Source organism: Falco peregrinus, chromosome 12, assembly GCF_023634155.1.
Source record: "Falco peregrinus isolate bFalPer1 chromosome 12, bFalPer1.pri, whole genome shotgun sequence".
Taxonomy (NCBI): domain Eukaryota; kingdom Metazoa; phylum Chordata; class Aves; order Falconiformes; family Falconidae; genus Falco; species Falco peregrinus.
The window spans coordinates 10,332,710-10,353,086 of record NC_073732.1 but is presented as its reverse complement, the minus strand read 5'-3'; the positions used below and the strand labels follow the sequence as shown (position 1 = coordinate 10,353,086).

Here is a 20,377-nt window from a genome sequence, read left to right as displayed (position 1 = left end):
CGCTTGTCTCTGAGCCTCCGTTAGTGCTCCTGTGAGAACAAGGAACAGTATATCGGTTGTCTGTCAGGCACCCTATCTTTGCTTGCCATCCAGGCCATCTTAAAACCCATTTGTTCCAGGAATTCTCCTTGCCGGTTTTTCAAACTGATAATCTCTCTGCTCCTTGGCTTCACTGAGCAGCTGTCCTGTATTGTTCTGTCTGGCTATGCCTCTCACCCCCATACTGCCAGTGTAAAGTCTTTGGCTTTGGTAATATGCCTTTCTCCTAGCTTTAAAGTTTCACATTAAACAAATGGGTTTGTGTAGATAATTGCTACTTGAATGATTGTTTATTAGATAAAATATAATTCAAATAATAGGTAGTGACTCTTCTGTAAAGAACCACTCTGCTATGTCTCTTTCCTTAAAGAATTTCTGTATCAGTGGTTCCTTGTTCAGTACAGCATAGAAGACAGTGCAGTGTCTTGATGTGTGAATGTATCAATAGATTTATACCTATTTTTAAATAGAATTAGGTAAATAGGTAATTGCCAGGAATGAAATCTGTTTCCTTGGAATAATGTGATATGCGTGCTTTTTGGGGTTTTAAGCAGAGATACTTGGCACTTAAATTCCGTGCTGGTGGATACTGAGATGTGCCAGAATAAGCTGTAAGGGCCACTACACTGCTCTTTGTGCCCTGCCACTAATTTCCCAGTGTGTTTTTTGCAAGACTCCTAATCCTAAAGGATCTGGCAAGGATTTGGATTTGAAAAAGTGAGTTTCTTTATTTTGGGAAAGTGTTTGTGTGATAAAAAATGGGAGTCAGCAAATGACTTATGACTGGAGCTTGAAAAACTGAGCTATAAAACCTGCATGCTGCAGCAACGAGAGGTTGCTGCTCAATGTGGTGGCTCCAGCCAATGTAAGTGGCTCTAACATCACCCAGCAGCACCTCTCGAATCCATCTTGCATAGTTTGCATTGCATCTGGTAAGCCTCAGTTGTGTTACTGACAGGTGCAGAGGTGAAGGTGGATGTGCTTTAAGAGGAAGATCACTGTCAAGGAACAGCAGCAAAGTGGGCCTTGCCATTTTGCCATGAAAAAACAGATGCCATTTTACAAAAGGACATGTAGCAACTGACTGTTGACAGTTCAAGGGATGAAATCTTTAAAAATAAGGAGGCATTACATGGGTGGTTGGATTACAGGAATTAAAACTAAAGAAATGAAAGGAAATCTGAATCTTCTCTCTCATGTCCATCCATCCCACACCCCCTTTTTTTTTTGGTTTGTTTTTTTGGTGGTTTTTTTTTTTTTTACTACTCTGTCCCTTTCTTCCCTCCCTCTTTATTTGCTTGGAGGCTTGAATCAGTGGAACTAGATAGATTTTCTTGTAATGTTACTAGTACTTAGATAGATGATGCTAAATGGGAATATTTCATGACAAGATCATCATATTTTTCTTGTCTTTCAATTGTGGCTGTTGTAAGGGTGAGCCTTTGGATCACAAATGTCTGGAGCTGTCTGAGAAGGTGCCTGTTGTGTTTCTTTTGCTGTTCTTGGCCAAGGAGGGGGGGAAGTGTGTGGTGGGTGATTTACATTTTGGAGCTGTCTCTCACTTTTCTTTTTTTTTTATTTTATTTTAAAGTCCAGTTAAATGCTAGCTTTTGATTTAACAACTTTGTATACTGGCATAGCTGTGCCTCAAGGGGCACCACATTAAGATGGGTGCCTTCAGTACCAAAAGCCTAGCACATTAGCACGCCATTCTCCTCTGATTCTTGTTTATGAAGATTTTTTTTCCTTTCTTGAAGAAAAATACATGGAAGTAATAGGCAGCTTGATTTCATTTGCTTAATTGCTGTTAACATATATAGGGCAAAAAAGATAAGGCAGAATGACAGTGGTCTGATTCTTTTTGCCTGTGTCAGAGCTCCAGGTGTTCTCCATAACCAGCATGCCAAACAGATCCTGTTATCATTACTAAACAAGGACAATTTAAAAATATATTTATCTGTCTTAAGGGTATGAAAATAAATGAAAATTGAATCGTGACTAAAGAATAATACTTTCTCGTTGCTATTATCACAGGCACAGCTTACGAGATATTTTTTGTGTGCGTGTGTATGTCTGTGAGATAACAGTAGTATAAACTAGCAAAGTGCAAGTGCTAACGGTACGGCTGCTTTTAGACAGTTTGGCAGGAAACGCTATTTCCTGTTCTGTTGACTTTCTCATAAATATTAACCCATCTGGGGCTTCAACATTTGTTGCTACAGTGGGATAGACAATGGCAGTAACAGCCAAATTAAAATGTATTTGTTACTTTAAATATATTGTGTAGATTCTGCTTAAAAAATACAGGACTTCCCATTCTTTTGATTGCAGTGTAGCATCTTCAGATTTCTATCTGCATAGTTGACTTGGAAAGTGGGATTAGATTTACTTTTAAAGTATGGGCTCATGCTGGTGTGGTATGCTCTTCTGGATCAGGTTAGAGCTTTCAGAAGTCGCATGTCACAGGCAGATGCTGGGTTCCTCAGCACTTTTAAGTCAAATAGTAATTGTAGTTCCGTTTGATGTGCTTCCTGGATCACCAGATAAATCTACATGTGGAGTAGGATGATGGAGCCATTATCTCTGCTACTTTCTTGAAAGGAATTGTACCCTTGTCTCTTGAAACCCCAAGCAAGTGTTGTCCGCAGTCAAAGGGTAGCAGCACCACCAAGATAGAGGTGAACCTCCCTCGACCTTTCACTGTGCCTGTTTCTCTCCCCTGACAGTCATGTGAACAGGATGTTCAGCCGCATGTCTTTACTTAGAGTAGTACCTCCTACTGGGGAGCAGCAGTCTTTTATGGCCAGCATTCAAGCTTCTGTTTTTTTAAAATCAGATGCTGATACATAAGATTTGAAAGCCAGAGGGTGCCGCTTCACAGGGCGGTGAGATCTGCTGCTAAGTTTGTGCTGGGTGGAGGACACGTTCTCTAGGTGTCTCAGTTGAAATGCTGTGGCTTCCATTTCTTGGTGCTTACGTATGCCACCAACAATCTGCCCCAGCAGTCTCATTGGTAAATTGCCAACCTGATCTTTTGTGAAGAGTAGTCATGTTGAATTTAGCATCAACAGTAAGACACTGATTTTGAGAGAGTAAACTGACAGTGCGTGTTTAGTTGTGTGTGTATGCCTTCATTTAGATGTAACTGTTCCTAATCTGCTCAGCTGTTTGACAAAAGTATAAATGACAGCAAGGTGAGAGCTCTTCTGGTGGCTGCAGCTCTGTGTTACCATGAAGTCATTGTAATAGTACATATAAAGTGATAAATGATAGTTAACTTCTGACTTGAATCTAATTAGAGCACTAATTTTATGTTGGAGTAAATTTCAGCAGAAGTGAGCAGTTGCTGTCTCTGTATCTTAATGCCTATCAAAATTTTAAGAGGAAGTTGAGAATCTTTTTCCTTGGTGTGAAAAAGCGGTATATTTAAAGGGGATCTGTATGTATCATCATATATTCACTTAGATATGGCATCCTCTAATGAAAGCTTTGGCAGCACAGACAACCAGAGTGTTTACTTCCTTAAAAAACAACAATAGAACAGTCTTTGAGATTAAAATTCCAGCGTGTAGTCTGTAATATTTATTTACTTATGCATTTGCACTTTTCAGCTGGAGTTACTTAGGAACATATGGCTGTCAAATGCCCAGCTGCCAGCAGAAGGATGAGGGAGTGGTCCAGGAAGCTGGTCATCTATTTAAAAATCTAATTGTGTTCAGCACAATTAAAGAATTGCTTGCTTCCCTGAAATAAATCAACACATTTGCAAGCATGAATAATTACAATTTCTTGAGAGGCACTGTCTGGCTGCTTTGTTCTTCGCTTTCTACTGGGACTGAGAAGTCCTGGAAGACTAAATAATGATCGGGTCAGTGTTTGGGTTTACTACCTAAAATTACTAGGATCCCTTGGAAGTTCATTTCAGATGTCATAATAAATTAGAGAATTATATCACTTCTGTTTATATACTAGATTAAGTTTTTTTAGTAATGCTCTGAAATGGTTCTACAAGAACAGGATTTTTTTATATAAATATCAGTTAATAAAAAAAGTCAACAGTAGTTACAATCAAGGCTTTAATAATAAAACCAAATGACTTGCAACCAGATATTTCATTCAATGAGAATGAAAACTTTTTGCACATATGTGTATTTAGCTCATAGTTTCTACTCGTATTTTAATCTCCTTTGGAGTTCAGTATTAATCTTTCAAAACACACATGTTACTAATCAAAATATTATTCTTCTAAAGATTTTTGCCTGAAATACCAACCAGAAGACTTTTTTTTTTTTTTTCAGAGACCGTGTTACAGCTTAACAAATACAGACCAAACAACTTATAGTTAGGCTGGTTTTGCTAATTTTATATTTAGTTGAATAAAGAGCCTCGTGGCTGTGAATGTTAATTTATACCAGCAACACAGGTTCGTTGGTTTTGTATAATTTTTTTTCTCTTCTGGAGTTCAAGTGAAAGAAAGGGAGTGAAACCCTGACAAGAGACATGAAATGAAAAACACATGTTGCACAGAAAAGCTGTCCAGGGGACAGAACACCACAGTGTTGCTCGTTAGATGCTAAAATAGCTATTATTTGGTTTGATATAGCGAGCATGTTATTGTGCTGTGAAAAAGCAAAGCAAGATAATTTCTTTAAAGTGCAGGATGCTGCTGTTGTTCTGTTTTGCCTTTTGGGGTGCTTTTTCCTTTCCATGGTGATAAGGGCAAAACAGTGGTTTTCAAGCACTTTCTTAGGTGGGGCATGAGAGGTAGCAGAGGAGCTGTGTATGAGTTGCTCCAGGTATATCCCTTCTGAAAGGGCTATGACATCTTGCTGAGAACTGTTGGTCTGAGGAACCTTGTGTTTGTGTTCTTTGCAAGCTACTATATGAGTGGTCTCATTGCTCCATTACGCAGCTTGGACATTCTGGCTAGTGTTAAAAAAGGAGGGATAGAAGCTTCCTTGAAATTCTAGATCTGCTGAGAAAGGAAAGGGTTTAGGGCTAATCGGTCCCTCATTGTGATCAAGAGGATAACTTGTGTTGTGTGATAGTAGCTGGTGCTACATACCCACAGATCCCATTTATGCCAAATGTCATGTCTTGTGGAGGCTGATATTTATGCTGATAGGATTCTGCGTAGGTGAATTTCTGTGTAGAAATTCATAATTTGCCCTGTGTGCTTTAGCCCCCGAAAAGTCATGGTTAGGAGATACATGACATGATGAAATGGGAAAAGGCTGCATGGTTTGCTCCCCCTGGACCTATCAGGTTTGGGTGGTGGTTTTTTTGAGCAATGTTTAAAAGAACCAACCAAACAAAACCCCCAAGATCCATCCTTAATATTCATAGCCTGAAAAACTTTCAGAGTCCTGACTCTTAGCTGCTTTATTTGGGGAAAAACTGCCATTGGATTCTTGGCACTGATGATAAAAAAAGGATCTAAAGCCACGTTATTATACTGCTAGTGGAAGTAATCCATATTCTTCTTGTGGGATCTTTCCTGTCAGATAAAAAGATACGTCTGCAGCTGCTCAGTCTGGAGGAGTGGGGTGATGGGACATCAGCACTTGAGCCAATGCAGTTTTACTGGCCCCTGTATGTACACATTTTACCTTCCATTTCCTTTCATACTCTATCCACATTTTGTACCTCATTTTCTATTTTGCAGCTGTGGAAGCTTATGCTCAGCGATTGAATGAGATTGTTCCTTGCTCCTGGCTGAACTCTTTGCATATGGAGCCTGCCTCAAAGTGAAATTGCCTTGAAATAACAAGCAGGGATTATACAGCTGACTTGGAGTGGAAAGAAGCCCGACTGGGAGGCTCTTTTGCTCTGTGTAGGTTAGAAAGAGAGCCTTCTGGAAAGTGACATTGTATGGCCTAAATGGCTGGTTTATAGCCTCTTGTTCTTGTCTTTGTGTTAGCCTCTGGCTGAAGGAGCTCTTCTGCCTTGGTTGGGTTTGGGGCTCTCCCAGACAGGGCACGAGTGCAGGCCCTGGTTTGCTAGGCTGAGTAAGCTGTGTTCTTTCGCAGTCACAGGATAACTCGGTTCAGAAGGAACTTCTGGAGGCTGTCAATTCCAGCTCCCCGCTCAAAGCAATTCCAACTAAATAAAGTTGCTCAGGCCCTTGTGCAGTCAAGTGTTGAGACTCTCCAAGGATGGAGATCCCACAGTCTCTATAGTGCCCTGTTCCAGTGGTTCACCACTCTTTATGGTGAAAAACTTGCTTTATTGTATTTATTTGGGATTTCCCCTGTTGCAAGTTCTGTTCCTTGTGTCTCGTCCCCGGCCAATGTATCTCCAAGAAGAGTCGGTCTTCTCTATTCTCACCTGCTAGATCTTCTCTATTCCCGCCTGTTAGGTAGGGTATAGACCAGCAAGATCTTCCATTGGCCTTCATTTCTCAAGGGTGGACAAATGTATTTTTCTTAGCATTTCCTCATGCGGTGTGTCCTCCAGCCTCAGTCTATCTCAGTGACCTTGCACAGGACTTGATCCAGTGTGTCAGTGGACTTGTACTGGGTATTTGAGAATTGGACACACCAACCCAGATACTCCCTTTAACGCATTCATTCCCTGGTCATGTCAGCAGGTCTTTTCTGCAACTGGTTCGTTCTTCAAGGTGGCAGACCTGTTCATGTATTCTCAGCGATGTCTCACCAGGGTAGTCATGTCATTACTGTTAAACATAGTAGTAGAAGTGCTTCCTTTGCTAGAGATATCTTGCATTATACCCAGGACTATACTGAACTCTGTTTGTCAGCATCATATTGGTAGTTGATGATCATTTCGACGTTGGCCACTGCTTCCAGCTCTTATCCCTTTATTTTCAGCTGCTGAACTTCCAGCTCACAGTAGAAATTCATATCTTCAAGGCATCTGACATTTTGAATTTAAAAATTTATTACATTAACCTGGAATGCTTTAGGCAACTAAACTCCTGGCTCCCTGGGACAGTCCATCATTCTTGTGAGTTTGGAAAGGGGTTTCTTGGCTTGAAAATCCAAAAGCCGCCTGTGAACAGCATGTGCAGAGCCAGGTGGGAATTGCTGCTGATCTTGATCACGCATGTAGTCTAGCTCAGAGGTAGAAGGTGTTGGATACTACTCTTGTCCCGTCGGTCTGGCTTCTGAGAGAGAAAGAAGGAAGAGAGGAAGGATACCACAACTGGGAGGCAGAAGATGAGCCAGTGTAACCTCTCTGGCCTGATATCATACATAGAAAAAAAAGTGGCATTTTTTCATTTTTAACACAGACAAATTAAAAACATGCTGGGCTCCCAGGTGGTTATTCAAAATGCTGACATGCTAAAGAATGGGAGACTGCTGGAAAGCTGTGACCTAGGTGGAGATGCTATCAGAGTGCATAAGATGCAGTAACATGCTGGGGAAAAAGTTAACTGCAATCCCTGGTAGAGACTGAGACCTCAGGTCTGCAGAGCTGGTGAAACATTGTGTGCAGATTTCAGGGTCCCAGTGAAGGAGATGGAGGACAGCAAAGCCTTGTGTCCTCTCCATCTTGCTTATGGCCGTTCCTCGATGTGTGCCATGCAGGCTGCCACTGAGTCCCACACTCCAGTTCTCTAAATATTTTCATCCTGTGTTCGTTTGCAATCAATAGAGTCCTGCTTGTCTAGCTTATCTGGTAAGGCCTGTGTTTGTACCTGTCTTGTGTAGGCAGTTAGGATTTGTGTATGAAGCCTGAACCGTTCATTTAGTATCTGGTGCAACTCCTTGATGGTAAACTTTTTTCTTTGTTTAAAGTTTTTCTTCATTAAGCTACATAAGAAACGTAAGAAATAATTCATTTATCTCATAAATTCCTACCTCAAATATTAAGGCGTGTGCATTTTTTTTTTCATTTTGAGCAAGTTGTTTGAACAGTAAAGGAGCATATGAGTAGACAGGAGCAGGCCAAGAGATACCTTCTCTCACAAGCTCTTATGTGAGCTGAAAAAGAGATACCTTTTCAGACAGTTAAAGGCTGACAGCCTTCTGATTATGGAACAGTTCTATTTTTTTGGTTACCTGTTCTTAGCTGAGCTGTCAGTACAAAGATGTCATTGGCTTGGACTAAGAAATGCATTTTCTCGCAAGATACCGCTGTCCTTAAATTGTGCTTTACCTCCAGATTTGGGTGGCATCGTTTTGAAAGGAACTCTAGTCTTGCTGTATTTGTTCTTGCTTTGTGTTTTCAGCCTGTATTTGAACAGAAATAGCAATTTTCGTTTGCGGCACACTGTGGCTGCTACAGAAATGCAGACTAGGTTGCACATCCTGAAGATGTCATGTCAGCGGTACAGTTTTTTATGACTTGTCTGAAGTTTGTTGATATCATTGAGAGTTTTTACAGTGTTTTAATAGGCTTTTGATCATGTTGTAAAGGAGAAGGAGTAGTTCATTAAACCACTGTGCTATTCAACCCATATTCAGGCCACTTAACATAGGGAACATTGCTGTAAATGGCACCTCATCCAAACCCACATGTTATTTGTAAAACCTCATTAGCAGATGATAACTTCTCTTAGAGCCATGCAGTGAGCCGTGGGGCAACAGGCTGAGTGACATTTCTCCCTGGTCTCTGGAGTTGCTCGTTTCATTTCCCAGTATTTCCATAAGCGGCAGGGCTGGTGCCAGGGCAGCAAGCGGAGAATGCATTTGCTCTTGTGTGGGAACAGTGACTTTCTATGTAGCTCATTGTGTTTCATTCTTCCAAATTGATTTGAGAAACATCTAGACAAAAGTCTTTGGAGTTTTTGCCTGTCATGGAAGTCTTGGACACTGACAAGGTAACAGACCACTTGTACTCTGTTACAGCTGTACAATCTGTCACAAAAAATAACATGTTAGAGTGAAAACAGACTAGTGTGGTGGTTTGTGTTTTTTTTCTTCTCTATGCCAAATTTGGTTTCCAGACTCTCTCCCATTGGGTTAGTGAAATGGAAGTCTTCTGGAAGCAGGGCCAGCTGCTGATAATACCATTTGAGGGCTTGTGTGCAAGCTGAACATGAATCTTTCTGAAAGAGGGGAGTAATTTGCTACTAGATCTTTTTGGTAACCAATGGAGTAGTGCCTGGGTTTTTTTTGCTGTAGCTTATTTGTAAAATCTTCACTTCAAAAATATGAGCCTGGCCTTAGTCGTAACTTCTGGTGAAAATTCTTCCCAGAGTTTATCTTAATACGTGTTTTTATTTAACACTGCCAGAGAAAGGATTAATTTTGGTACCTCCAACTAATTCTCCTCCAGTTTTATGGGATAATAAAAATTCTTCTAAAAAACAAATAAACATTTGCTTTATAAGTTAAATAGCTATATTTCCTGGTATTAAGTTATGTATTTATTTTTCCTGTTACAAGTTTAAGGAAACCACAACTGTGCTCTTAATCGCTCTAGAATATTTAGTGCTAAATCCAGAAGCCACTGAAGTGCATTGAAATAAAGAGGTTTTCATCACTGCCTATAGACTACAGTTCTCCTGTTTTCCTTAAATCTAAGATGTGAGAATAATCCCATTGATTTTTATGGAGGCTGTAGTTGTAGAAAACTACCTGTCAAAGTGAGAAATTACTTGAAGATCAGCAGCGTGCTTCACCTGAGTTGAAAATAAGAATGTGGCAACTGTTTGCATACAAGTTATAAATTTATTTCATATTTGTACAAAGATAATATTCTGAGAAACTCCTTTAGGGGTTGCAGCTCCAGAGATGTGGGTTCTAGCCGAGCTTCTGTCGTTAGCCTGTTGAAAATCCTTACTGCAGTCTTTTTTGTCACTTTGTTTCGTTGTTTGTTAAATGGTTGCACTATGTTGATGCCATTGGTAAACTGCTACGGGATCTAACAGGGAGAACCCCTCGTATTTTGGCCATGTACAATGTGGTAGTAATTAAGAGTACTCCACAGAACTTCTGTATAATGCATGTTGATGTCTGGTGAAAAGTAAGACAAGCAATACTGAGAAGAGAAAGGCAGCATTAGCACGTGCAGTCATGGGGAGCCTGTTTCTGTGGTTATCAGATTCCCCCTCCCCCACACCCCCACGTCCATTCGAGCTGGTTTCTGGTTTCAGCAGGTAAACTCAAGGAACAGTGGAGCTGTAAGAATATGTTTTGCAGCATGAGCTTCCATGAGCTTGCCAGTTGTTCCGCAACCCCATGTCTGTTGTTGCATCCCTTGCTGGGCTCCCTGTTCCAGGTACGCGTCCCCCGTTGAGCAGCCTGTGTTGTGGTAGCACACTGCCATGGTTTGCACAAGGGTGCTCTTGGAGCAGACACAAGTTTTTGTAGCCTGCTCTTTCTGTGCTACATGTAGTAGTGCTGCATAGGCAGCCTTCAGGTGGTCACTTCTGTATTTTTAAAGGTAAGCCTGTGCATAACTTGTCATTCAGTTTGAACTATGCAATATTTCTGAAGGATAGACCAAACCAGCAGTCCTAATCCTGCAGCCCTTCCTTTGGGCTGTCTCCATAGCTGTGGTGGAGAACATCTGACTCATTTTTAAAAGTTTTGGACAGTGCAATTACTCTTTTGTTGTCGTCGGGTTTTGGTTTATTGGTTGTGTGTGGGGTTTTTTGTTAACGTAAAGAGAAGATTTTATAAACAGTCATTTAATTTACTTGTCATACCCAGCGAGGAGAGGTGAGTCTGGTGGTGAATTTGTCTTTCATGTACTACTCCCTAGAGGGTGCCATACACTTACTTTCCGCAGACCTTATGGTTGCTCTGTAGCTGGGTGTCATCGCAACACTTTTGTGGCAGCGCTGGGAAGTTGCCCCCGGACTGTTGCGCTAGTGTAAGCCTTGCTTGCTGCCGTAAGGTACAATGAAGAGAAATGAGGTGGTTGAATGATTTGAGCCCCTCTTGTATGTTATAACTATTCTACTAATTGGGGAGTTTGCACTGACTGTAACTTAGTGTGGTTAAAAATTGTGTTAGTCAAGGATAGCTTCTTGAGAAGGAAATACAATTTCAAGATGAAAAAGCAGCGTGTCATTCAGGAGCTGGACTGCCCAGTTACTGTGGTAAATCCCTGCTTTCACAGGTCACTAAGGAGCGGCTGGTGGAAACTAAAGAAATGCAAAGCCTGTGTATGTCTTACTCTCTTAGCTACCTTTAGCAAGACCCTTGGACCTGCTGTTTGAGACCTCGGTGTTCCTGATATTCAACTGTTCTGAAGCAACACTTTGAAATACAGTGCATGAATGTTTTTAAATGACTCTGAGAGGGCATGCTATGAGTGGAAGGCACAACTGCTGTTTATGGCTTTTAGCAACTGCAAGCACATGAGCTTTCTTTGAAATAAGTGCGTGATCACTGTGTATGCTTTAAAGGTGGTTTTTTTCCTCTCAAAACGCGTGATGGCAGTGGTTCAGCATAGCACTGCGTGGCCTCTTATAGGACACTGGGCTGGATATGAAAGCTTTGGGACATAACTGTGTTGGAAGAGAAGACAGGGTGGCTTCTGAAGATAGATTCTTATAGTCCCCCATACCTCCACTAGCAACCTGGCAGCAGACAGAGAACACAAGGTGATACTGGAAATCCTGCCTCTGTGGCAGTGAGAGATGCCACTATAATGTGGTATTGGCCATGGTGCTTTAAGGACGCAGTTGTCAGAAAAAGCACTGTCAGAAAGATCAGAGCTTACACTTTTCCTCAGGCATAAAATGAGCAAGGAAAGGAGACACATTGGGGAGGGTTTCTTTCATCAAGCAGACTGCCATGAAGACGCTTCTTGGAGTACTTCACCTCCGATCCAGGTCTTGGTGTTGGTTCCTTGGAGGCTGGGTAGGATTAGATTTGTTTTGAAGTAGCAGAGCATGAAGAGAGACTTTCAGACTTGGGTACATTTTTTCCTTCTTCTTTCCTTGCAAATGCCTTCAAGCCTTTATGAAAACAAACACTGGAGGCCGAGAGCCTTTTGATGTCTCTGAGGAGAATTCCCTTTGCTAAGAAGATAATGTCTATCAGCTCTTTCTTATTTTGGAAGGGTGATGTGGGTGATAAATGATAAAGTGCTGAGAAATGGCACAGTAGCTTACCAAAATGTGAGTGATCCTCATCTGCATCAGGGTAGAGACTAATTTTGCTGTTTTATCTTGCTTCAAATGCTTGCCTGCTGCTTGTATAGGCTTAGACCTTAGCAGAAGTTTTACTGTAACTATGGGTCTATGTGTGGAGCTGTAAGTGATAGCCGCTGGCCACATTGCTTATGTGTTGTTAGGAGCTGCTCATCATCTATAGCAGGATTATGTATGTAGAATAGTAACTTGTGTAGCGTAGTCTTGAAAAACTGAAAGACCTCCCAAGAGAATGATTCATGGTGTAAAATGGTCAGGGCCTGCAGGGGGACTGACTCCAGATGTGCCCAGCTGAGTGTTGTGTATGTCTCTGTGTACCATCACCTGCACTGGAACTATGCCAAGCTATCTCTGATTAAGCTGTGCAAGTTAAATAGCTCATCTGGCAAATTTTTGTGCTCTCTCTGATGAATGATTTTCAGTGAAGGGACATTGTTTTGCCAGTTTATTAACAGCTGACTTTAGGTAAATAGTCCTGTCAGTCTGCCTGAGAATGACAACAAATTGCTGTCTCTGACAGTAGCTGTGTATAAACCCACTTCACACCAGGGAGTACCTTGCTAAGCTGGATACTTGGGCATCCTTTGGTAGGTTGTAATAGCGGTGTGAGTATTATCATCACTGCTGTTGTTGTTTGTACTGCGCTGCCTTTAGTTCTTGTTAATGGCTTGTGGCTTTAATGGCTTTGGGCCCAGATGAACAGATTGTCTTAAGAAGTTCTAGGGGCATTCCTAATTTTGTGGGTAGTTCTTGCAGTCATCTGTCACTGCTGCTTTAGGATCATCACACTTCAAGAGCTTCTGTGTAACTTCTCAGTGCATGATATGCAAACATCTTGGAGAGGAGGGCTGGTTTTCCAGAGAATAAACAAAAAAACCCATGCCCTTCAAAAAAAAAAAAAACACCAAAAACCAAACAACCAAACCAAAAAACCGCATTAAAAACCCAAAATGGTGAATGCCATCATGACAGCTGAGCAGGTGTTGGCAAAGGGTTCTTCTAACCTGCAGCTGTCCTCTTTGCCTGAGGAGAATGCACCCTCCTCAGTGTTTCCTTTGGAAAGTCATCCTCTCCCTAAAGGATGTTCTCTAAGATCTGCTTTTCTATCTTCCTGTTTACAGCCCTGGGCTGAAGACCAGCATACCAATAGGTTATGTCCTGTTGATTCAGATGACATGAATTCAAATGACACAAAGAGAAAGGAAAGTTAATGGAATAAAGAAGGCTGTGGGGAAAGGAACAAACTTTTAATGTGATGTGCTAAAGAGGTATGAAATACGAGTGATAGAAGATGTTTGGTAACATCTTCAGAAAGTCTTGCAGCCTGCAGAAACAGAAATGCAGGAATGTTGCAGAAGAGAAATAACTCAGTGCTTGGAAGATGAGGGGGTTAGTCTTTACTGCAGGCCTCCTGCTAGAGACAGTTTACCTCTTCAGGTCCTGGCTGCCCATTTGCAGAGCTGGCACCTCTTGTGTGGAAGCTGAGGCTGGACGATGGCTAGCTGTTAGCTCGAGGACCAAGATGCCTTTGAACTCTGCTTTCTTATCAGGGATTTTATAAGATATAGCAAGTGTGACTCCTGCTCTTGCACAGCTTTGTCGCTGCACACACCCGGTTCATGGAGTTGTCAAGGTCTGGGTCACTGAAGTCATCTGGGTTAAAACAACTGTCTGTCCTCTCAGATTCTTTTTTTTTTCTTTCTGTTTCTTGTTGGTTTGTTGGTTTTTTTTTTTCATTGAGGTACCTTTGGTTGTCTGCTTCCCAGCCTATTCCTGTAAACCATCATGCACAGCTACTTAACATAGCTGAGATGAGTGGTGGTTAAGAATGGAGTGAGAGTGGGAAGCAGGTGGCTTCCAATGTGGATATTCCTTAGTCCAGCCTTACTGACAGTCCTTCTTAATGGGGAATTAAGGAGTTGCTTGCACAAAGGAGCATTTTGCTTCCCAGGGGGTGTCACTGAATTCAGTTTCTGGATTGAAGTGTTAATTAACGCAAAATAGTGCTTAATGCTTCACTGTAAGAGTAGGTAACTGTTGATATTTGGTGCATAAACATAATGTATGTTAATGAGATCCCTACATTTGAAAAACAAAGCTGTGGCTACTGTGTGTGTCCAGGCACTTTTAATGGGCTGGGAGGTTTCTCTTCCAATGATAGCTCATGCCTCTGTGGGATTCCCTTAAAACAGAAGGGGGTTTTTAGCTCTTCATCCATTTCTTTTCCCTTGTGCACTAGCTGTTTTTTCAGTTCTTGAATTTTGATCAAGGCCTGGAGGCTACTTCTAGCTGGCTTTGGCTTGTTAGTTTACTTGTTTTCAGACTGAGTGTAATTTTTCTCCCCTAAGAGATGAAATTCCAAGATTATGTCATTCCTACTTCTAGCTAATATTAGCTTAATCCACAAATAATTGTAATGAAGTCACTGGGGCCACTGGCAGAGAATAGTTTGATCCAAAGACTGCTGAAATGAATGGGATTCTTCACTGGGACCAAAGCAATGCTTTGGGTCAAGCCCTAGGGTGCTAATTCATGTATGCGTGCATGCATGTTCACATGCGACAGTGTTGGGCTGTGCTATGGAAATCAAATTTCACAAAAAAATTCCTGCCAGTTTTCCCAGCTGAGCAAAAGAAGATGCTATACAGACAGACAGGAGATGCATTAGCAGCCCCCAAGGTAGCACAGCAGTTGCCATAACAGCCAGCACTGGACATTATCCAGGCCTGTTTTGCTGCTGCTGGAATTAACAGTAGGAATGTAGGTCTCGCAGCTTCCAAGTGCATCTTTTGTGTGAGCAAAGTGTCAGCCGCATTTGCAGAGTGAGCAGGGAACTGATGAAAATGTAAAGAGCAGCCACAGCAGGCAGGATTGTTGATTTGGTGCACAAATTACCCAGCTTTGCCTCTGTGCTCTTGTAATCGCATTAGAAAAGTCAAACTAATAAGCATGCTAGGAGGCCTCCTTTGTCGGGCGTGCTGGTGGACAGGCAGGCAGGTCACGCAGGCGTGGGAAGTCTGCGCCCAATGAGGTCCAAGGAGGAATTGCTGGGTGGGTGCATGGACAGAGCTGGGGGTGAGTTCGGTCGGTGCCTGCCGGTGCAGCTATTTCCCTTATGCACTCAGAGCAATTTACTCTAAAGAAATGAAGGCGAGAAGTAATGGCAATTGTTGCTTTAAAAGGACAAATTTAAAGGATTTAGCTTTTCTGGCAAATACTTTAATTAAAATGGTGATGTCTTTTGCTAGATCGCTGAGCGTTTAAACCCTAATCAAGCCCAGAAGTATTTCCACAGAATGTTTTCAGTGCGATTCCTGATTGAGACTGTGAGGAGGAGTATTATTTACAAAGACCTCATTAATAGACATTACCAGGTTGCTTATGCCACCGTGGGAATTGATGGCAAAACTTTCATGGCCTTCATTAGAAATCAAAGCCTTTTGATGCAAGGTAAATATGATTTTGGGTGCACATATAATAAAGTTATATGTATTAGCTTAAAAGCAGCTTCTCTGGAAACCCTATTGGAATTTCTTAGTTTTCCTAATGTGTAAGAGAAATCCATTTTCTGTAGATATTTTTAGTGCTTAACTTCCCCTCAAGTGCTATTATCTTACAGTCTGTACCATTAGCGCTTGCTGTGTTTCCAGGTCAGCCATGTGATTGCTAAGCATCCCTGCCTGCTCTTTGAATGACTTGTCAGGCAGGAGCCAGGAAGGCAAGTTGTTACTGCTGACTGCTGGCAGCTGCTTCTCCCTGCCTGGATCCTGATTGATAAAATAACATTAAAACACTTCCCTCTTACCCTTCTTGGAGGGTCACCAGTGTTCGGTTCGGTGTGAAACCCTGTCAGCAGAGACCCTTCTCAAGGCAAGCCTACTATGTAGATGTAAAAATGTATTACTCTGCAGAAGGCATGCATGTGTGGGAACACGCAACAACTGCACTATTGAAAGGCGTTTTGGAGCTGCACACTGCTGTATCTCATTGAGCCACGGCTGTTTTAGCATGAGCTGGGTGAAGCAGTCCAGCTTTCTGCATTTTTTTTACCATTTGTTACATTTACAACTCAAATGAGCTTGCTGTGCTTCAGAAAATTGCAAGTGAAAAGATTACAGCCCAAATCCCTCAGTGAGCTTAAATATGTGTCTTTTTTTTTTTTTTTTTTTTTTTTTTTTTTTGTGGCAAAACACCCTAAGGCAAAGTATTTTAAAAACAGCAGTGCTGAATAATGAGAGCTAATAACTCTCCAGATGTTTGCTATTTTGCTATATATGACTTTTTTAAAAAGGTATTTAAACTGATCTTGCCAGTTGTTGTGGATGCCTCTGTGTGTGTGTGTTTAATGAACAGCTGGCTCTTTTGAACTAGGAATTTTAATACTTTCAGTTCCATGAAACTGGAATTGGAGGCGGCAGCTGATTGTACAAGAGAGGGACCACATTTTCTCATGTGAATTCAGAAGCAGGGAGGGAGGGAGGGAGAGAGAAAAGCATCGTAATAATGCATGTGTTTCAGTTTCAGTGGATCAAATCTTTCCTCTGTCTGCATCCAAGCTATTTGGTTGTGATCAGATGATCAGAGCTCAAGGAAGCGATTGGAGAGCGAGCTGGCTGCAGCTGCATTGTAGGCTGTTTTCAGGGACAAGGAGCCACTGTTTTTCAAACATAGCATAAACATAGAAGTTATTTTGTAGGCTTCAGGATGCAGATATGGGTTGTGCTGCCAGCATTGTTCTGCTCCAAGCTTTTCGTTCTGTGGTACAGAGGAACTGTCCACATATCTGCAGACGACGACGACGAGAGGAGTTGTCACATGAAATTCTGCCACTGGATAGCGATGATGAAATGAGCAGACCCAGGACTCTCATCATAATGGTATGATACACTTGAATCGGCAGAGAGGTGTGACAGAATTATTACAGATGTTATGTGATTATATTTTTCTTTTAACTATGTATTCATAGAGTAAGGCCACTGACAGGCTATTTTTCCCTGTAGGTTAGTTAGCTGGTAGATTTGCTGTCTCTGTCAGACAGCTGAAATGTTACTTTACAGGTGAAGCTGTGAGCTACTAAGTTCTATATAAAGTAAATGTTCTGTTATTTAATTGTTGGTGTGTTTTGTTGCTATTTGCAAGATAGTCAGCCCTGGAGCCAGTAGTGTGGTTATGGAATTCCAAACAGCAGACAGCTTAGGAAATGTTTACTAAGTCTGTTCATCATAAAAACAAACCCAAAAGCCAAACAAAACAAAAAGCCTTTACTTTCACCCAGGATGCAGTTGGAATTTATATCAAGTTATATGCAAATAAACTCCTATATATCTTCACTACAAACTGTTTGCAGCAGTAAAACGTTTGCTGGATCACTGCTCACCGGTTTAGTGAGTTGCCTCTGTTCTTTAACGAAGGGGGTCTTGAAAGGCTCTGTGTCTTCAAGAGTAGTTTTCTTTCTGAATTGAATTGGATTATTTTTGTGGTGGGAATATAATAAGCACTATAGGTGTATTAGGAAGAAATGATAGGGTTGTTTCTCATTGTAAATCACTACCAGAATGAAGAATACACTTCCTGCTTAGTTACTGCTGCTTTTTGCCAAATACATGTATGGCAACTATTTCCAGAACCCCAGAGTGGCTTGGGTCTGAGGTGGCAATGATTTAGTACTGTGTGGCTCTCACTTAATAACAATATTACCAGGGCACTGCAAATAGTATTTTTGCAAATTTGTCGGGGCACTCATCTATATCATTTGAGTGGTAGAGATTGTTTTTCTTCTATAAAGTATGTTATGATGTCCAAAGTGCATCCCCCTGGTACCTTAGTCCTAAGTGGGTGATGGTAACATTAAAGAATTTAATAGCTGTCATGAGATGTAACAGTGGTTTGAATAGAGCGTTGCTGCCCATAGAGAGGTGTGTGGTGCAGTCATGGCAACTATAGTAGCTAGGACCCAATCCAGTCGGTGCTTTACGTATCAGCTGAGGGTATTACCCACTGCATGGGGGAGGCTAATGGTCATAGGAGGAAGGGGATGGATTTTGTCATTGTGAAGCTGGTGTTTAAGCTTCTTTTCCTTTAAAACACAGTATCTATAAAAAAAGCTCTCTTTTTCTTTTTTTTTTCTTCTTTGCTTTTTTTCTTTTTTCCCACTTAAGTTAAACAAACAACCTCAACAGCATTTAAACAAATAACTGTCTCCTTCCTGGTAGTAATTTCAGGGATAAGGAAGTGAGAAGGGTCTGGAAGAAACTGCAGCATGCCCAAGGATGGATCATCTGTGCAACTTGCTTCAGTCCTTAGAAGAAAAGGGTAGGCTTGGGTGTTAAGGCAGCAAATGATGTACCAAGCTCCCCAAACCCACATGTAGTTATTGGCAGCTTGAGTTGCAGTTCATTGTGCAGTAAATCCTGGGAGAGTGGGGGTCTGAGATCTACGGCAAAGGTCCCTGGACTCTCAGAGAAGTGAGGCTTTATTGCAGCGTGGAGGGAGCCGTGGAAGCTGTCCACCACCCTGCAGAGCTGGGCATACCCAAAAGAGAGGCACGTTGGCCAGGTGGTCTATTACCTGTTCCTGGATGCGGGCTTTCAGGGATCCCCTCCTGGTCTCAAACACATCCACTCATCACAGTAACTGGGCCTTTGTGTTTTCTACAGCACCAGTTAATGCACTGGTATTTGTCCTGTCAAAAGGCAGCCTTTCCCCAGGAGATCTGTGAGATCATTTTCTTCCCCTCGGTCCCCTTGAGAGGAGGATGAGTGGTTCAGCCCTGCCAGGAGGCTGGTGCAGGTGCAGGCAGGCACTTGGGAGTAAAGCTGCTGGGCAGGAGACAACTCGGGGAAATGGTATTCCCTTGTACACCTTTCTTTCTCTTCTGATTGCGCATTATTGTTGTGCCTTTTTGTGTAGAAACAGTTAATTATGTAACTGTGAAATAATTTGCCATCGAGCTTTGCAGTTAGGCTTAGTAATGTTGTGGAAATCTGGCAAGCTGAGAAGGAAGCGCTGCTTCAGAGCACTTCTGCAGCAGAAATGGGTGGTCCTGTTTCCACCAGTATTTCTGTTACTTGAAAGAGCAGCATGGTAAAGAGGAGTGGAGGCTACTGGACCTTAAGAAAACATGTGTTATGGTCCTAACAGATTATAGGTTTTTCCCCTTGATTTGTTGTAGATCGTTGAAGTCTGCCTGGATAATACAGTGGACAAAACTATGTAGATAAGCAAAAGAGTCTTTAGTTCACAGTGTCATTATGTATATTGTGTGGATGCCAGGAGCTAGACTGATCCAAACAGGATTACTGAGTTTTTGTGTCTGAGGGCAGCGAGTGATTGGGGTGCCCAAAGAAGAGAGGTGAGGAAACCCCAAAATGTAGGATATCTGAAATATGCTGATGTGATTGGGTGCAATTGCCGGAGGCTGTGGGCTCCTGTCAGCTAAGATCTGGCATTTTATCTTTTCACACCTTTAGATGAAATGGTCTCCCTCTTTGTAGCTTGTGTGCCACTGGCTATATGCTCCCTACTGAGAGTGTTTGTATTTGGTATTGATTTCAGGACATAAAAAAGCCATTCAAAAAGAAGGCATAGTTTAAGTCCCCAGGCTCTGCTATGTGTTCTTGCAAGTTTGACTGACCCGTGTGAACCAGAAGTAAAATCTCAGTATTGCCTTTATATGGGAAACAGTCCTGAGGCAGAGAGAACAGCAGTCTACCCTAAAATACTTCCAGTAACTACACAGCTCTATAGATGTGCCCCATTTTTCTTTGTTAATCCCCAAAGGGGAACATCTTTGTAGGATATTCCTCTAGGAATTGTGCCTTTGCCAGTAACACTCCAAGCAGGAGATGCTCTGGGTGCACTCCATGGAAAAAGAAAGGGAGAAGACCTGAGCACAGCCTCTGGCTATTGCTTAATGGCCACCTACTAATCACTGTATGAAACCTTTAGGCATCGCAGCAGGTATTTCTGGTGTTCTAGTCCTTGTAGAAAGTGAAAATTGATGTTTTTATTGACAAAAATTTTTTTCCTCTTCAGTTTGTTAGTTTAGAAATCTGGTTTTATCCTTGGGAAAGACAGTTTAATAATAATTTTAAGATCTTGGCTGGATCCACAAAACGGAGAGGTGCCAGAAAGGCAAAACTGGAAATTCTTTGTCAATGACTATTTTGTCATCTTCTCTTGGACACAATCCTGGGAGTTGCCAGAGACATGCAAAATAAATGTCCAGACAACCTCTAGCTAGAGGTAAAAGTTAAATACAGAGTC

The 20,377-nt window shown here is 41.8% G+C and overlaps 1 protein-coding gene across 9 annotated transcripts in view; it reads left to right on the top strand.

Annotated features, from left to right (window-relative positions):
• Positions 1–20,377, top strand: part of DOCK10 (dedicator of cytokinesis 10) — a 162,611-nt gene that overhangs the window by 11,840 nt on the left and 130,394 nt on the right. For 4 of the 9 annotated variants that reach the window (XM_055816758.1, XM_055816760.1, XM_055816759.1 and 1 more), the window contains exon 1: positions 16,703–16,989. The exons of 4 other annotated variants lie outside the window; for them this stretch is intronic. In XM_055816758.1, coding sequence (XP_055672733.1) covers positions 16,825–16,989 — 165 coding nt within the window. In that variant the 5' untranslated portion in view covers positions 16,703–16,824. Of the gene's footprint in view, positions 1–16,702; positions 16,990–20,377 lie in introns of those variants that run through there. One more of the 9 variants, XM_055816757.1, reaches the window with a different exon arrangement.